We start from the raw sequence: 18,711 nt of genomic DNA on the forward strand, positions 1-18,711 counted from the left end.
AGTATATCTACTACTACCCCCCTCTCCCCCCACAGTTTGGTGTCATCTGGAACTTGCTGAGGGTGTACTCTATCCCATCTTTTCTATGATTCTATGATCTTGCAAGGTCACTAATGAAAATATTGAACAAACCAGGCTCCAGGACTGACCCCTGTGGCACTCCACTTGATACCAGCTGACAATTAGACAATGAGCCATTAACTACTACCCTCTGAGCCTGATGATCCAGCCAGTTTTCTAGCCAGTTTAAGTCAATTCATCCAACCCATACTTCCTTAGCTTGCTTGCGAGAATGTTTTCAGAGACCACATCAAAAGCCTTGTAAAGTTAAGGTATATCATGTCTAGTGCTCTCCCCACATCCACAGAGCCAATCATCACATCATAGAAGGCAATCAAGTTGGCCAGGCATGACTTGCCCTTGGTGAATCTATCCTGACTGTTCCTAATGACCTTCTTCTCCTCCAAGTGCTAAAACACAGATTTCTTGAGGGCCTGCTATATGATTGATATATAAGAGCCAGACTGCACTGACATATAAATGAATGTTTACATGCTAAACTAAAAATTGTGGAATGAAGGTAGCCAGGGTACTCAATCATGTATATAAAACAGTTTGATTCCAAAAATATTACATTTAGTTAATTCTTCCAAGTTAAACAAGCTTACCTCTCATACTGTGAATTTCCTTAGTGTGGTTTTCCCAAGACAGAAAGCTGTATCCCACTGTGCTGTTCTTGTATTTGAACAACGATACTCATGATTATACTGAGTTTGGAAGTCTCCAAAGGGTTAAGGGAAACAATGTAAAACTAGATAATGGTGCTTACCAGAGGGACAAGGCTAGTTCTCAACATTGTAATGAAGCTTATGAGTTGCTTGTTTTTTATATTAATATTCATTGGATTTAATTGTTCAAAACCTATTTGTTCTGAGTAAAAGGACTGGGAATTTTGTTAACACATTTCACAGAACTAGAATCAAACCCTAATCATTCAGACCACAATTGAAATCCAACTCTCATTAAGATTACTTCTTTTTCTGCAGACAGAATTTTTTATTAGCATCCTAAAATTAGGTGCCAATTTGCCTCATTGCTTTGTTAACCTTGCATTTTTTTGCTAGCCTACAAACTTGTAGGCTGACTGCTAAAAGTGAGCTAGTTTCTCTTGTAGTATGTATTGAGGTAGCTCTTTTAACATTAAGCTGAGGTTGCTTTGCACCAGCTGGAAACATGGCCTAGCATTTTGAACCGTACTAAGTTTATTAACCACAGGCCACATCCATGAGCTGATCTTGTGTTTTTTTCTAAATACACTTGTGTGAGGGAACTTGTGTAATCAAGGTTTACAAATAATGAAGACAGTACTTTTGGATATTTCTCTAATTTTTTGCAGAAACTACTGAAGTGACTAATTTGATCATGGAAATCTTTTTCTGAGTATAATGCACATTTGTTTTAAACTGGTTATAAAATCACTCTATTATTTCAAAGAAAGACTTATACCAGTTGTGTCAAAAGCACATATTCATGTGCCATTTTGTCTGTCTTCAAATGTAAAAATGAATCTTGTTAATGTAATTATGAAAGCTTAACTATTTACTAAATATATACATGAATTTGTATGAAAACTATTGCAATGTACTGGTAGTATGTTTGAAAACTACCTTTGAATACTACCTTTTGATGGAGTTAAATTACTCACCTGTACATCATAGCACCTATTCTGTTAATAGAAACTCTGCTTTAAAGTTGTAGTGGTCTGTGAGGTCTGAAGTACAGCCACAGTTCTGTCCTCAGTCATTTTACATTCCCAGTGTTCAGTGTAAAGAGAACAATATACCATACTTTCTTGCATACAGCATGCCCCAGAATATAAAACATACTTTGGTTTTGAAAGGCAAAATAAAGAAAAACAGATTTTTTCAGGGTTATGGTTGCATAGAGCAGGGAGAGGGCCTAAACTTCAGCTCATTCACCCTCCCTTTTCTGCTTAACCAAAACTGAAACCCTAAATGCTACTGAAGATGGTCTCCATCCATCTATGATTTCGAAGAGCACTAAAGGATCTCCAAGGCTATGAAACAGGAGACCAGGGGCAGCTATCTGACAGCAAAATTGCCCTAAGGAAGGTTACCTCATTTAGTGGAACATCAAGACTATTAAAAAGGAGAAATGATTGTTATGACCTCTAGAGTGAAGAACAATGAGATGTTAAGTCAACTGACTCCCTTAGCTGCCTGAATAGTCATGTAACAACTGCTGCACAGTGGAGCAGGAATCAAAGCAGGGTGCTTCTATTCCAGTCAGAAAACCTTTTTCCCCTCTTAATACATACCCCCCAATTTTGGGGGAACTATTTTGGGGGGAAAGATGCAGGTTGTATGGAAGAAAATATGGTACCTGAGGTGGCAAAGGATTTGTTAGAATATTCAGCTGCAGTATTCTGATATCATACAGCAGACTGATAAGGGAGGTACTACTTTTGTTATGGACAAAACAATGTACATGCAGGAAGCTGAGAGAACTTTCCAACACAGAGTTTTACAAATTCCTGGCAGAGAATCCTATGGCACAATACAAGGAGGAAGTAGATAAACTCTTAAAGAATATACCTTGGGAAACACAGGAGAAGATTACTGCTTCCACCTCCCAGGAGTTCAGGCCAGCAACTTTGGCTTATTACCCCAAATCCACAAACCTGGCACCCCATGACACCCCATTGTTTCTGGAACTGGAACCATCATGGAGGGCTTTCTGGCTATATGGGCTCTATCCTGTTGCCAAATACCAGTGGTTCTCAAACTTTTTTGTACCAGGACCCATTTGTAAACATTGATGGGTAGTTTTGACCCACTAAATAATTTAATTAGAAAACAGTCCCCTGGCCCTGTTAGTGCTCCTCACTCCAAACTGGCTGACCCCACACCTCCAGGCCCCAGCTTCTCAGTGTGTGGGGCAGGAGGTGGGTGTGTAGGGCAGGGTGGATGTGTGTGGGGTAGGGAGGCCCCAACCAGTCCCAGCCAGGTGCTTGCAGGCTGAAATGCTGCCAGCAAAACTCACAATTTCCCAAGTTTTTCTCCTTTAAAGGAGAATCCATTTTTAAAGTTTGTTTGCAACTCTTTCACATATTCTTGCAACCCACTTTTGGGTTGCAGTTCACTGGTTGAGAAATGCTGCCATATGCCATTGAAGCTGCCAGCTATTTGAAAGACAAGGCAGCTTTCTTAAAAGTAACTGGCCTCCATTAACACGCTTCTAGCTAAAACCCTATTAGAATACATGGATGTCAGTATATACACCAGTATCTCCCATGAGACTGGATTGCAAGCCATAAAGAACATTTATCCCAGACGAGGAAACTGCTTCCATTTCCATCGTATTCTCCCACTTCCTTCTCTCACACAACTATTTCAAGTTTGGGGTCTCCTTGTATCTAGAAACAAATGGCACTCCCACAGGCATACATATGGACTCCCAATATGCCAGTATATTTATGACACAACTTAAAGTCCATTACCTCTGCAGCTGCCCTCTCAGCTTCCTAATACATCAGTGTACATCAGTGACATATTCATTGTATAGTCACATGGGAAGGAATCTCTAGAGAAATTTCATCAGGGCTTTAATAACTTCCACCCCCTACATCCACCTAACCAGAATACTCCACCCAGCAAAATCATTTCCTAGGCACTAGAGCAGGGGTGGGCAAAATGGCAGATCCAGATGACAGCCGGATTCCATTTTCCAGCAGCCCCTGCCTACATGGCTAACCAGTCTCCATGGAGACCCCAGCTGCAGCTGCACTGTGATAGTGCAAGGCTGGGGTTGCCATGGAAACCAGGCCTAGCCACGCTGGCAGGGTGTGTGGCAAGGCAGGGCAGGAGGCTGCTTCAGAGCCACTGGAATCTCACAGCGGGGGCAGCTTGGTTGGGGTCAGGACAAAGCCATGATCTGCAAGCTGTATGCTCCAGGCAGGGGCACACAGGCAGCAGATCATGGCTCTGCCCCACCTTGGGACCAGGCTGTCACTGCTGCAAGGAGCCAGGGCAGAGCCGCAATCTGCAACCTGCATGTCCCTGCCCAGAGCATGCAGGCTGCAGATTGCAGCTGTGTCCTGGACCCAAACCAAGCTGCCCCCACCACAAGATCCCCATGGCTCTGGAGCAGCCCCCTGCCCTGCTGGGCACCCTGCCAGTGCAGCTGGGGCTGGTCTCCATGGCAACCCCAGCCTTGCACTATCACAGCCCAGCTGCATCTGGGGTCTCCAGGAAGACCGGCCCCAGCTATGCAGGCACAGGCAGCTGGGAAATGGAGTCCACTGCTGGTTGGATCCAGCCCACAGGCCAGACTTTTCCCACCCCTGCACTACAGGGAAGGTTTGCAATGGCCACATTGCCATCACATTGTATCAGAACACAAATGACCACCATAGCTACCTTCATGCCACCAGCTTTCATCCCAAGCATGCCACTAGATCTGTTGTCTACAGACAAGCTCCACCTTACAGCCATATCTTCTCTGATTACACTAACTGGGATGTACACCTTTAGGGACTGAAGGAGGGATTTCTAAAATTATAATAAAATCCCAAATGTGTAGTCACTCAAATAAAAAAAGTCAGATATAGACCTCATTTCTATATACTACAATACCAACCCCAAGACAAGGACAGAGTCCCTCTGGTTATTTTACCACCTACAGCCCCCATCTTGAACACCTTAGACCATTAATGTCTTCCAACCCCTCTTGGGAAAGAATGACAATCTCAGGGTAGCCACATAGGGCAAACCTGTCTTCGCTCATAGGCAACCCTCCAACCTCAATTGCTAACTTTTAAGCAACAGGCTACCTAGCTCCCCGTCTCTTCAGGGTACCAGGCCTTACAATGAACCCAGATGCTTGTTGTGCCCCCACATCAGTATAGACCACATCATCATTGCTGAGCTAAATAACATGGAATACAACTTCCAAGGTTAATTCACCTGCAACTCTAACAATATCATATACACTATCACTTGCCATCACAGTGCCCCTACCCTTTCTACACTAGCCAGGCAGGAAAGTAACTGTGTGCGCTAATTAATGAACACCAATCTGAAATCAGGTCCAGGAAGTCATAAAGGCCTGTAGCAGAACACTTTAACCTCTGGGGCATTCCATCACTAACCTCAGAATAACTATTCTTGGGCAGAAAACCTTTAAAAACTAACTTGAACAGGAAGATGAGGAACAAGAAATCATCCACGGATTTGATTTGTTAAATACAGCTTAAATGGGAACTATGGGTTCTTATCTCATTACCTGGATTAGCTTTTGTGATCCCTTCGTCCCTATGGGTTCTTTCATGTTTGCCTCTCTCAACACTGCCTCCCACACCCTCCTACCTTCCTGCTTTTTGGATTCAGATCACTCTCTTCATTCTATACACTACTGCATGCTTGTTCTTCTGCAGTATCTGATGAAGTTAGCCTCACTTTAAGACAGTTTATGTTAATTTAGTTAGTCTATAAGGTGTAGATCTACCCTGCCTTCTAGTATAATACAGGACATCTTGCCAGCCTTGTTTTATCTGTGGCTGGTGTATTGTAGGGAAGAGGATGCAGATGCTTACTCCTAGAGGATCTTCATGGAAACTATTTTTGGCTGAGTGATCACTAAATTGTCTGGCCCATCCTACTCAGAGCTGCTATCTCCTCATTGTTGATGGTGGCTTGGCCAGCACCCAAAACCGCTTGGATGGATGATAGGGTGTGATAGTACTGTGTTTACTAGAATATAAAGCTAGGTTTTTTCTCTCAATCAGCACTAGGGAAAAAGCCTTTCATCTTATATTTGCGTACAAGGATTCAATGATTCCTGTTTCTTCATTAGCCTTAAATATTTGGCAAACATCACAAAATGGAGCTGCAAACAGTTCATCCAGAATCTTTGTTGCCCCTTCTCTCAGCCTGTTGCATATGATTAATGTGGCCCCACCCTTTTGGACTAGGTTGCCCTGTGCCTCATCTATGTACAAATTTTTGCAGGATCCCAGGGTTCCTGAAACAATATCCAGTTCCAGTCATGAGCAGAGGGCTAATTAGCACATGAATCCTTTGTGGGGTGTATCCGGAGTGCACACACATACTGAGCACTGCTGAGCTGTAGGGTCATGATGGCTTGAAATGCTGTTGACTCTGCAATGACCCAGCCCAATTAACTAAATTGTAAATCATGGGCTTTGTACTAATACTGCACATAGTTTATACCATATATAAGTAGGTGCCAAAGTGCTACTTAAAAGTGTTTTTATGCAGTGTTAAATCTTCCTGCAGTTTCAAAAAAGATAAAATGTACCAATTCAGGATTAATTAAGTTGGTACTATATGCAAATTACTACATCTATGTTTATTTCAAGGTCTTTTATTCAAATTTGTACATCTCTTCTATGTGCTAAGGGAAAGTATGGTATGACAGTAAGGATGTGGCAAAGAAGTTGGCAGGGCAGAGAGTAAAGGGGCTACCTGTTCCCCCATATGTTTTTTCTCTACTGTAGCAGTGGGAGGGGGACAAATTCAAGACAAACCTTCAGTTCTATACCTGGAAAATTGTATCAATAATGAGGAATGGCATAATGGGACTGTACATTGGTAACACATAGGGGATGTATGCGGGTGCACGTGCACCCCCTGAGATTGGTGGTGCACCCCCTGAGAGAAGCACTGCCAATGCTGCCGACAATCACTGGTGGTCACCGCAGCTGCCTGCAGAAGCTCCCTGCTCGCTGTCACCACACCTTGGCCTGCAGGCAGTCACCGTGCCCTCCTAGCCTCCGGGGGTGTGTGTTATTCATGGGACTGTTAATGGATTACCTAGCCTGCTGGTTTCTGTAGGGAGATTTTACTCCCTGTGGAGATTGTCAGTCAGTCCTCTCAAACCAAGGGCAGGCAAAATTTGGCCTGTGGGCCACATCCAGCCCACCAAGCATTTTCATCTGGCCTACAGCACCCACCAAAAAATTGTGCCCTGCCCAGCCCTTCCTCCTACAAGGGGCAGAGCAATGCACTTTAGCAGTAGAGGAAGAGTGGCAATTTATTGGTTGGATTACCTCTTATGTCACTCTGGTGTCACTTAAGACCTGTTCATATGGCAATGGCTATAGCCTATATAACCCTAAAAGTTAGCTAAACAATCATTAATAATTTAGCTGAGTTGTAACCTATTTAAAAAAAAAAATCATATGATTTTAAGTAAAATGTGCAATTTCATTATTCCATTCTGAGTTAGATGTTACATTTCTTAAGAGACCCATTTTAAATAATTAAAAGTAAAATATATTAGATACTATAGAAAATATATTTAAATATTTTAAACAAAACTTTTTTATTTTGTAAATTCTCAGAAAATTGCATTTTGTGTTCAAAGAGCAAGTTCTGTAAATGTGTGAGCATGTGGGAAGGGAAATATTCTCCATTTTATGGAGAATGCTGCAAGATGCCGCATTTCTGGTTAAGTGTAAAATGGAACTCAACTTTAATCATGCTTCTATAAATTCAGTAGAACAAGTACAGAACCTATTCACACCATAAACTAACAATCACAAAAGCAGTACCACCAATTTTTATGCTAATGTTTTATTTTTGCTAAACTGTATCTCTGTACTGATACATCATAATCCATGCTGTTTCTTCAGCAAATGTAAATGAACCCATCATAATATTTTCCAGCACTTTCAGAAAACTTGGTTAGATAACATGGTCAGAATATAAACAGCAATCTCAACAGCTACATACTGCTAAATCTGTCAAGTAGAATCTGTTTCCCAGGGCTGGAGTGCAATATAGGCAGAAATAGACTACAGTCTCTACACCATTAAAAGGTTGCGTCACTTGAGGGAAGGGTTTTTCATCAGTATTCCTCATTCATCTTCCCTCTCTGCCACCATTTCTATCAGGACTTTCCTTGTGCCTTTAACATTTGAAGTTAAACAAACAAAGCTAGTGTGAGAATATCTTTTTTAAACTTCTTGACAACCTGCCAATTTTCAAATGAGGAGCTGGTGGAGGAAGCAGAGAAAGAGATGTCTATGAGTAACATTTTCTGCAAATGTTGTTGCATCGTCTTATCCTGTCCTATAACTCATTCCTCCATCTCACAAAGCAATGTGGTTTAGAGACTTCCTTCCTTCCTTACCTAGTTTAAGACTATGTTATCTCAGTGAACAAATGTTCTGTAAAACATTTATTGCTAAAGGCACATACTTCTAAGCAAAGATTGCATTCTTTTTTTAATATCATACCCTCAAACTCTTGGCCTCAAGCATTTTAAACACTGATGAAGCAAAGGTGGTTTGTGGATATTAGATGTAGGGAAAGACTTTTATTTTGAGAAGAATAATATAGCTGTAAGTGTTTGAGGCGACAAATGGTTAATTCATTCCAACACGATCAAATGAGCAAATTGTTTACTTTCAGTCCCTCACAGACTGTCCTGCAGTCCTGGCTTAATGAAAGATCCCATGGTTGCCAGTGCAGATTCTGTTTTGCAAGACTCCATTTACACAATTCTTGTTAACATCCCAATTCATGGGATTGTTAAAACTAGAAGATGTACAGTGAATTTTGCTACTTAAACCAATTCAAGACCCTTCCTATATCCTTCCCCTGTTCCTACTTGAATTTGCCCATGGATGTATTTCCTAACCCTGATTCTCCCCCAGGTATAACATATATGAGTCCAATTTTGATGTTTTAACTAAGGTTCTACATAGGGAAAGGCATGTGCTGGGCGTAGTGTATTTCCTTATCAACTGCAACAGACGGAAGTTTTTTGCGATGATGAAGACTTTGTTGTTACTGGTGCTGACAGACTACGTGATCTAGAAGAGTTAAGAAGTGCCCTATAATTTGGTGTTCGTACGCCTTCTAGAATTTGTTCTCAGAAAGATGTCAGCCTCAACCAACTCAAATCTCTTAAATAAATTTGTGTTATCAAATTTTTTAAGGGGCAAATGTGTTGAAATTGCACAAAATCAGAGAATTCTAAACTGCTGGAGGTAAAAAAGAAAGTTGAAAAACTATTAAACTCTTTCCTCCATCTTTCTTCTCTGGAGCATACTTGTTGCGAAGACAAGGGTGCCCTTGACTTCAAAGTACTCAGCTTTGTAATTTTCAGACTGCATATTCATTGGTATTGCAAATTATTGTTACTTTTTTTACATTTGCTTAAAGTATGCTGTGTCTTCATAGAACATTGTATAGCAAATAAATGCCATTTTGCCCCTGAATAATAAGTAATTTAATTTAAGTGTAAGATAAGAAAAGATTAGGAGAGATAACAAGGAATACATAAAATGACATTAAGATTCTTTGGGTGGTACAGGATACAACATATTAGTTCCTTTTTAATACTAAGGTGTTCCAACTTTGCACTTATCTTTGTTAAGCCCCAGTGCACTAAAATACTTAAACATAACTGCATGTAAAATGATGTATGTGTTAAAATCTTTTCAAATCCAGGGTATCAGAGAAATAAATAGTTATTTCCCCGAAGAGTTCACATGACTGGTGTTGTTTTTTAAATTTGGAAGCAATTGCAGGATACTTGTTTAATGAACTATAGAAAAGGGAGAAGAACATGAAAAAATAGTCAATTATTAAATCTTACTAGCTGGTGTAATCAATGACTGTAATACGGATATGCTCCAAAGCCTGAGTGCCTTGTTTAAGTTTCATGGTGCAACTACACGGCAATAAATAGTGCTAGAATACTAGAAAATTCATAAAGTTTAATACTGTTGTCAAGCACAGATGAATAGGATCTTTAGTTTCTTGATATTTCCAGTAATAAGTTTATTTGCACCTGCTTTTTAGTGAGGTCTAAAGTTATATGTTTAAAAGTTTTTCAGTATTCATCAGATTTTTCTAACGGGACTTTCCTTGGGTTATTTCCTGACAAAATCATAATATGAATTAAGAATCAGACCTTGACTCATCACAGATCTGGGGTGCTGGGGAGAGTGGGTAGGGGGAAGTGGGCCCAATCTGGGCCAGCAAGGGAGGAGCGGGGTGAGGTGTTTACACTAACATGTAGCCTAGAGTGTAGCCTACACGTTAGTGTAGCACAAGCTGGGGAACATGGACCAGAGATAGTCCTGCCCTGGAGAGACATAACTTTGAGCTGTTTAAAGACTGCTTAAAACTAGTTTCAGACCTGGTGAAAGTTTCTCCACAGATCTACCATAAACAGCCATCCAGCTGGCCACAAATTCAAATCTCTGCAGTCAACAAATTTATTTACCACAAGGGGGCCTCAAAGGGGTTAAACAGATTGAAAAAAATAATCATTGACATAAAAGTACAAGAGAAGATAAATGTTTAAAGGTGATTAAATTTGTTTTTAAAAGCCATTTTTCTTTTAACAGAATTATAAGCAAATTAAGTCAGGAAATAAACAGGAACGAAGGCAGAATTAGTTTCTTTCCAAAACGGTAAGTAAATATTTTAGTCCTCTTTAATCTATTCCAACCTTTACAAACTAGGCTTTAGCAACTTATATCCCTGCTGGGATGTTTGCAAGCACACCCTGATAACCCATTCCTACACACACACTCCAATCTCATAACTACATCAGTAAACATGCTCCAAGGTCATACCCAGTTGTTGCTCTCAATCATGTTGGAATTGGAGATGTGAAGGATGGCTGCCAAGAACTACTCCAGAACAACTTCCCCGGGGGCTTCTGGATTTGGAGGATTTGTGTGGGAGTCAACAAAGAAGGGAATATTGGGAACAATCTAGATCAGTGGTGCTCAACCTCCAGCCAGTGAGCCAGATCCAGCCTACAGAGCCATGTCTCTGCAGGGCTCTCCACAGGTACATAAATATGGTGATAGGGTAGCAGAGGCAGAAATAATTTTTGCTTCTCTGCTGCCATATTTCTAGACCTGTGGAGAGCTCCACAGACTAGATAACATGCCCTGGGTGCATTTACACAAGACATTTACTATGCAATTGACTATTAACTAAGCAGTAAACACCTCAGGGTCTACACATGTTCCATGGAGGAGGGGGAAGGGGACCATGGGGGAACCCCCTCCAGGCCCCATCCTCTGCCTGCTCCCCCAGCCCCTTTGAGTGCCCCCTGGACCCCCACCTGCTTTCCCAGCCCCGTCAATGGCTGCCCTGCCCAGCCCCAGGATCCTGGAGCTTTAAAAAAAAAAAAAAGCCCCACACTCACAGAGGCCTCTGGGGGCCCATGGAAGAGCCCTCACACATAGCACAGGGCAGTGGGAGGCAGTGGGAATTGCCCCTCCACCTGGCAGGAGGCGGTGAGTGCAGGGCTTTTTTTTTTTCTTCCAAGTGCCAGGATGCTGGGGCTGGGTGGGACAGCCTTTGATAGGGCTGGGAGAGCAGGTGGGGGATGGGCCCTGTTTAATTCAGAGATTCAGCCCATTCAATGGCAGTGGAATCTCCAAATCAGATTCGACTGAATCGATTTGGGACTGTGATTTGAATCACCGAATTGAATCACTGCCCCCCACCAAAGCAGCCGAATCCGAAGGAAATACTAGTGGCTTAGCACAGGCCTATGAGCCAGCAGGCACTTGAAGCACTGTTGTGCCTCAGCCAGCTGCTCTGCAGCACTTGGAGTCCAATTTGAGCAGCTCTAGGCTGGCAGGCTGACCTGGGTCCCTCGCCAGCCTGGGCTGCTCCAACTGGGCTTTGAGTGATGTGCATAAATAAACTCTAGAGCAATATGCAATATTGCAATATTATTGCAATATCCATAGTTTTTTGATCCTGAGTACATGTTCAAACAGCATGCCTAGAAGCAAAAATCTCCGGAGCAAAAAGCTCCAGAGTTTATTCATGTGCATTAATCACATGTGTAGATGTGCCCCCTGAGCATTAGATCAGATCAGTGTGTGGTTGGATCAATGCACAGCCAAATTTGGGCACACAGGGTTGGGCCACATGCTGAGTTGGTCTGTGGATGCAATCTAGTGATCTGGCCCAACTGTACATGTGTCCCAGCCTTGCATGCCTGGATCCAGTTGTGCACTGGTCTGATCAAGTACAATCTAATGCATAGGGCCCATGGGGCTCCCCAAAGACCAGGGCATCCAGTCCAACAAACCAACCCCATGCCACTCATCTGGCCCCTGGGGCCAGAAGGTTGGACACCATTAGTCGGGCTGGAATATACTGCTGTCATGGTGTAGATAAGGAGCTCCAGATATTGGCAAGATTCATACTGTATTTTTGCAAAGGCAATCCAATTTCAATTATTACTACTATTCATATACCAACAGAGGTATGCTTTATAGGCATGCTAATCTAATGTGTAAAATTTCATATTTATAATACTTTATATGATGGTAAATGTACTGAATATAGTATATATTTTGTGTATTTTGTATAGTATATTTTTGTACAATATTTACAGTAATGTAAGATTTTTCTATAGGATTTTGCTATGAACTCTGTGCAAAGGAATGGCTACATTACACCTGTTTACTTTGAAGATTTGAGTGAGATTTGAAAGTGTGATTTTACTTTCAAATAGCTATTCCCATGATTTGAGGCAGTACTTTTTTTGTGTTGAACCGAATTATAATTAAAAGCCATCAGAATGTACTTCAGTCTTCCAAAAACAAAACAAAAATACACACTTGACTTAACTTCAGTAAGCAGCCCCCCCCGCCCTAATTTTAATGGAGTTACTTCCTAAGTGTGTGGTAGTATTGACGATTTTGAAGGCCAGGGATCAAAAAATAATTAAGTGTTTGAATAAGAATGAGGTCATATAGTGAAAGACAAACTTAACTTTGAAATACTGAACAATGCCAAAGATTGTATTAAACTTTACTTAATTTTTAAGAAATAATATTTGAAGGAATTTACTTTTTTGTTATCTTGTTACAGTCCTCCAACACAGAAATTTGCTGACCAGATGGGTAAATATGTGCTTGCTCTTATAAATTTATGTTGTTTAAAAAGATAAACTACTTTATTTCATGTTTATACTTTATTTGATAACTGCATGTCTTAACTCAGTAACAAAAATATGTTATCTATTTCAGTTTATTGATCGAAGTTTTCTTATTTACCTTGAGTTCAGCTTTACAAAATATAAAAGCTGTAACTCAGCTTGTATAACCAATCCATCCAGGGGCCCCTGGAGCCCCTGGTTCTGGGCTCCACACAGACGGAGCCCCTGGCTCTCAGCTGTGGGGGCTGCCTGTCCCTTTTTCAGGCTCTGGGGCCTGGGAGCATGGTTACCTCCCCTTGTGGGGTCTGCTCCCTTTTGGGGTCTCTGGCGCACCAGCTGGAGGAGCTCCAGGCCACAGTCCAGAGACTGCGTGCCATCAGGGACTGCGAGCAGGAGATAGACTCCTACTGCCAGGCCTTTCTCCCCCAGGAGGCGGAGGGTAGACCACAGTCTCCCTCCAGGCCAAAGGAGGACTCCAGGACCTCCCGCTCTGTCCAGCCAGGAGCATGGACCAAGGTGGTCAAGGGCCCTAAGGCCCACCGCACCAAGGCCCCTGCCCCGCCAGAGCTGAGCAACAGGTACGCACCTCTTGCTGCTCCAGCAGAGCCTGCTGAGTTGCCGGCTCCCACAGGCAACATGGGCCCAACTGCAGCTACCGCCCCTGCTCTCCCCAAGACAAAACATAAAGTGTTTGTTGTGGGAGACTCCCTCCTGAGGGGGACTGAGGGGGCAATCTGCCGCCCCGACCTCTTAGCCCGGGAAGTCTGCTGCTTCCCAGGGGCCTGTATCCAGGACATTGTGGAGAAGATCCCAAAGCTCCTCCAACCCACAGACCACTATCCAATGCTCCTTATTCATGTGGGCACCAATGACACGGCTCGGAGCGCTCCCAGCCAGGTCATGAGGCACTACAGGGATTTGGGAGCGGGGCTAAAGGGTCTGGGGGCACAGGTGGTGTTCTCGTCGATCCTCCCAGTCTCAGGCTATGGGCTGAGGAGGGAGAGGAGGATCCACGTGGTCAACCAAAGACTGCAGTGCTGGTGTCATCGGGAAGGCTTTGGCTTCCATGACCACAGCCCGCTCTTTGGTGAGAGAGGCAGTGAGCTGCTGGGAAGAGATGGCCTCCACCTCTCTCCCCTAGGGAAGAAGCTCTTCTCAGCCAGTGCTCCACTGGGCTTTAAACTAAGCCCGCTGGGGGACAGGGGGACTACCGCCACTGCTGGCCCACTGAGCAATCGTTGCAAAGCCAGTGGGTCAAGGCACTTAAGGGAGCCCACCCCTGCTCCAGCCCTGGTAAAATCTGTGGACAAGGAAGGAGCCCCCCAGGGAACACTTGCCTGCCTGTACACAAATGCCAGGAGCTTGGGGAACAAGCAGGAGGAGCTCATCCTCCTGCTCAATGCAAATAATTATGATGTCATAGGGATAACGGAGACCTGGTGGGACTCCACCCATGACTGGACCATGGGTATAGATGGCTATACCCTGTACAGGAGGGATCGTTTAGATAAAAGGGGGGGGGGTGTAGCTCTCTATGTTAAGAAAAGCTACACGTCCCTGCAAGCTGATATTGGCAACCAGGGTGGATGACTGGAGACCCTCTGGGTTAAAATCCGTGGGGAACACGGCACAGGGGACACAATGGTGGGAGTCTACTACAGACCTCCCACCCAAAGTCCTGAGCTTGACCAGGAGTTTGCCCAGGAACTGGCTGAGTCCTCATGCTCCAGGACCATGGTTGTCATGGGTGACTTCAATTACCCAGACATCTCGTGGGAGGATCGCTCAGCAAAATCCGAGCGGTCTCAAAGCTTCCTTTTGTGCGTGGATGACCTCTACCTGACTCAAGAAGTCTATGGGCCAACGAGAGGCAAAGCGCTGCTCTACCTGGTACTGGCTACTGGGGATGTCCTAGTCGGCGACCTAGTGATCGATGGGAAGCTGGGTGACAGCGACCACGAGCTGATCACCTTCACCATCCGCCAAAAAGCTGGCAAGTCAGTCAGCAACACGGAAGTCCTTGACTTCAGGAAAGCTGACTTTGACAAGCTCAGGAGGCTTGTCAGTGAGGCCCTAAGGGACCATGACCCCAGGGAGAGGGGAGTTCAAGAAGAGTGGTTGCTCCTCAAGGGAGCGATCCTCAATGCACAAACTAAGTCTATTCCATCTCAGAGGAAAGGCAGCAAGAAGGCACAGCAGCCCCCCTGGCTCTCCAGGGACCTAGCAGACCTCCTGAGGCTAAAAAGGAAGGCCTACAAAGGATGGAGGTTGGGAGTCACCTCCAAGGAGGATTATTCTGCACTGGTCCAGTCCTGCAGGGAGCATACCAGGAAAGCCAAGGCTGCAACTGAACTCAACTAGCTTCGAGCATCAAGGACAATAAAAAGTCCTTTTTCAGATATGTGGGAAGCCAGAGGAAAAGCAGGGGCACCATTGGACCCCTGCTGAACCAGATGGGGCAACTGACAACTGAAGCCCAGGAAAAAGCCAACCTATTAAATAGGTACTTTGCGTCGGTCTTTCATCAGTCCCATGGGACGCCCATGCCCGCTACGGGACAGGGAAGTCCGGTTGAGGGTGATTCCCTGCCCTCCATTAATGCTGACCTCGTGAAGGAACATCTTGAGAAGCAGGATACCTTCAAGTCAGCTGGCCCTGACAATCTACACCCCAGGGTACTCAAAGAGCTGGCGAGCATCATAGCCCAGCCTCTAGCATAGATCTTTGAAAACTCTTGGCGCTCTGGTGTAGTGCCCGAAGACTGGAAGAAGGCCAATGTGGTGCCTATCTTCAAGACAGGGAGGAAAGTGGATCCAGCTAAGTATAGTCCCATCAGCCTGACTTCTATCCCAGGGAAGATCTTAGAAAAGTTTATTAAAGAGGCCATCCTTAATGGACTGGCCAACGCTAACATCTTAAGGGATAGCCAGCACGGGTTTGTTGCAGGTAGGACTTGCTTTACCAATCTAATTTCCTTCTATGACCAGGTGACCTATCACCTGGACAAGGGAGAAGAGATTGATGTCATATATCTTGACTTCAAAAAAAGCCTTCGATCTGGTATCCCATGATCACCTCTTGGTGAAACTGGCCAATTGTCGCCTTGGGTCCACCATGATCCACTGGCTGGAAAATTGGCTCCGCGGTCAGACCCAGAGGGTAGTAATTGATGGAAGTCACTCATTATGGTGTCCTGTGACTAGTGGGGTCCCCCAAGGCTCTGTCCTTGGACCCATATAGTTCAACATCTTCATTAATGATGTGGACACTGGAGTCAGAAGCGGACTGGCCAAGTTCGCCTATGACACCAAACTTTGGGGCAAAGCATCCACACCAGAAGACAGGCGGGTGATCCAGGCTAACCTGGACAGACTCAGCAAGTGGGCGGACGAGAATCTGATGGTGTTCAATGCCGATAAATGCAAGGTTCTCCATCTTGGGAAGAAAAACCTGCAGCATCCTTATAGGCTTGGCAGTGCTATGCTGGCTAGCACTATGGAAGAAAGAGACTTGGGGGTCATGATTGACCACAAGATGAACATGAGCCTGCAATGCGATGCTGCGGCTAGTAAAGTGACCAAAACGCTGGCTTGCATCCATAGATGCTTCTCAAGCAAATCCCAGGACGTCATTCTCCCCTTGTACTCGGCTTTGGTGAGGCTGCAGCTGGAGTATTGCGTCCAGTTTTGGGCTCCACAATTCAAAAAGGATGTGGAGAAGCTTGAGAGAGTCCAGAGAAGAGCCACGCACATGATCAGAGGTCAGGGAAGCAGACCCTACGATGACAGGCTGAGAGCCATGGGGCTCTTTAGCCTGGAAAAGCGCAGGCTCAGGGGTGATCTGATGGCCACCTATAAGTTTATCAGGGGTGACCACCAGTATCTGGGGGAACGTTTGTTCACCAGAGCGCCCCAAGGGATGACGACTAGGTCGAATGGTCATAAACTACTACAAGACCGTTTCAGGCTGGACATAAGGAAGAATTTCTTTACTGTCCAAGCCCCCAAGGTCTGGAACAGCCTGTCACCGGAGGTGGTTCAAGCGCCTACCTTGAACACATTTAAGAGCAAACTGGATGTTTATCTTGCTGGGATCCTATGACCCCAGCTGACTTCCTGCCCTTTGGGCAGGGGGCTGGACTCGATGATCTTCCAAGGTCCCTTCCAGCCCTAATGTTTATGAAATCTATGAAATCTATGAACTTCCATGATTAAACTACAACAAAATTATCTAAGCTAGTGTTGATTTTCAGAGATGAGCATGAACCAAACCTCATTTCCCAGTTAGAAATGCCCTCATTTGTGTTACCAAGCCAAGCATGTTATGCTAGTCAATACTTAAATTTTATAAGGTTCTTATCTCAGAGTTATGGTTAAAAGAAGGTTTCATCAATAAGCACTTGAGTAAGAAGATACTTGGCAGGGAGAATCTCCAAAGGGTCTCATGCATTCCACCCATGAGACTAGAAGCACATTCATGTTGGCCTTGCTATGTTGATGTGTTTCTTGAACATGTATATGAGAAGATCATAAATAACAATAGGGGGAAGACAGATAAGAGTGTGTGTGTGAAAGAAGTAGGAAAGAGAAAATGTGAAAAGCAGGAGGAGAAAGTGGAAAGGGACTGAAAGAAGGTAAAGTAGCAGGTGAAGGGCAAGAAGAAGCAATAGGCCATGAATGAGTTGGGAAAGACAAGAAGTGAAAATTGCAAAAAGTGATAAAGTGTATGAAAGGAAAGCAAAAGGAAAAGAAGTAAACAAAAGGGTTTTAAGAGTAAAAATAAGTGTGAGGGAGGAAAAGGAAGTAGGGAGATAGCTACATGAATGCTTCCCCATTGTACCTATGTCCTGCTTCTTGCAACAGTTGCTCATTATTGGCTAGACAGTCTCTCACTCAGATTTTACTTCAAGTATTTTATTAAATGGGCCAAGAGCACCTGCGTTTCCACAGAGCCACCTGTCCTTCCCCCCCTACCAAAGATTAGGCCTGCTGAAAACAGACAAAAAAGGACACATACAAAAGCTGAGTCAGTTTTGAAAACACTTCAGCTAGCATTTAAATCCAGAAGAGCAGGGCACATTTTAGGTAATAGCATGTATCATGTTACATAAAGGTTGCTAAACCAACTACTATCTTTGAGAACATGCCTGTTAAATTGTGTACAAAATGCCTGTTGGCATCTATGGGAACTGCGTGCACGCTTTCATTTGGATAACATGGCCTGTTATTGTGGCATATTAATGGCAGCTCAGCTGCTGTTTGGATCTCTTTTTTATCAGATGAAACTTTAATACTTTAAAGCCAACATGATGTGCTAATGAGGGACCACCAATATGTTTCCTTACACAGGATACAGTCAAGAAGAGGATGGGGGCTGGTCTTCATTTGTAAGTATTATTATTTTCATACACTTAACCCCCCAAAGCAGATCCTGTGGTCTAAATTTTATCATAAGTTCTATCATTTCCTGCCTCTCCCTCCCCTCCTTCCCAGCAGAAGTAGAAGCAAAGGAAAATTCTGAGGTTGTTTGGGGACAGGGAAGGGAGAACGGAAGGCAGAGAGGACTGGAGCTCTCTTATACCTAATACTCTGACATCAGCAATGAAAAACACAACCCCCTCCCCCCCCCCCCCCCCCCAAAAAAAAAAAAAAAAAAGCTTTGTGATTGTAGCCCTAATTCTAGGTTCAGTTTGGATCAAGAGAACACAGCCTGCGCTTTGCTCAGATGGATTTATAG

At 43.9% G+C, this 18,711-nt stretch overlaps 1 protein-coding gene across 1 annotated transcript in view; it reads left to right on the forward strand.

Annotated features, from left to right (window-relative positions):
- Positions 1-18,711, forward strand: part of LCP2 (lymphocyte cytosolic protein 2) — a 57,738-nt gene that overhangs the window by 18,734 nt on the left and 20,293 nt on the right. The window contains exons 4-6 of the mRNA XM_006271965.3: positions 10,406-10,471; positions 12,909-12,940; positions 18,324-18,361. Of these exons, the coding sequence (XP_006272027.1) occupies positions 10,406-10,471; positions 12,909-12,940; positions 18,324-18,361 (136 nt within the window). The remainder of the gene's footprint in view (positions 1-10,405; positions 10,472-12,908; positions 12,941-18,323; positions 18,362-18,711) is intronic.

Source organism: Alligator mississippiensis, chromosome 9 (assembly GCF_030867095.1).
Source record: "Alligator mississippiensis isolate rAllMis1 chromosome 9, rAllMis1, whole genome shotgun sequence".
Lineage (NCBI taxonomy): Eukaryota > Metazoa > Chordata > Crocodylia > Alligatoridae > Alligator > Alligator mississippiensis.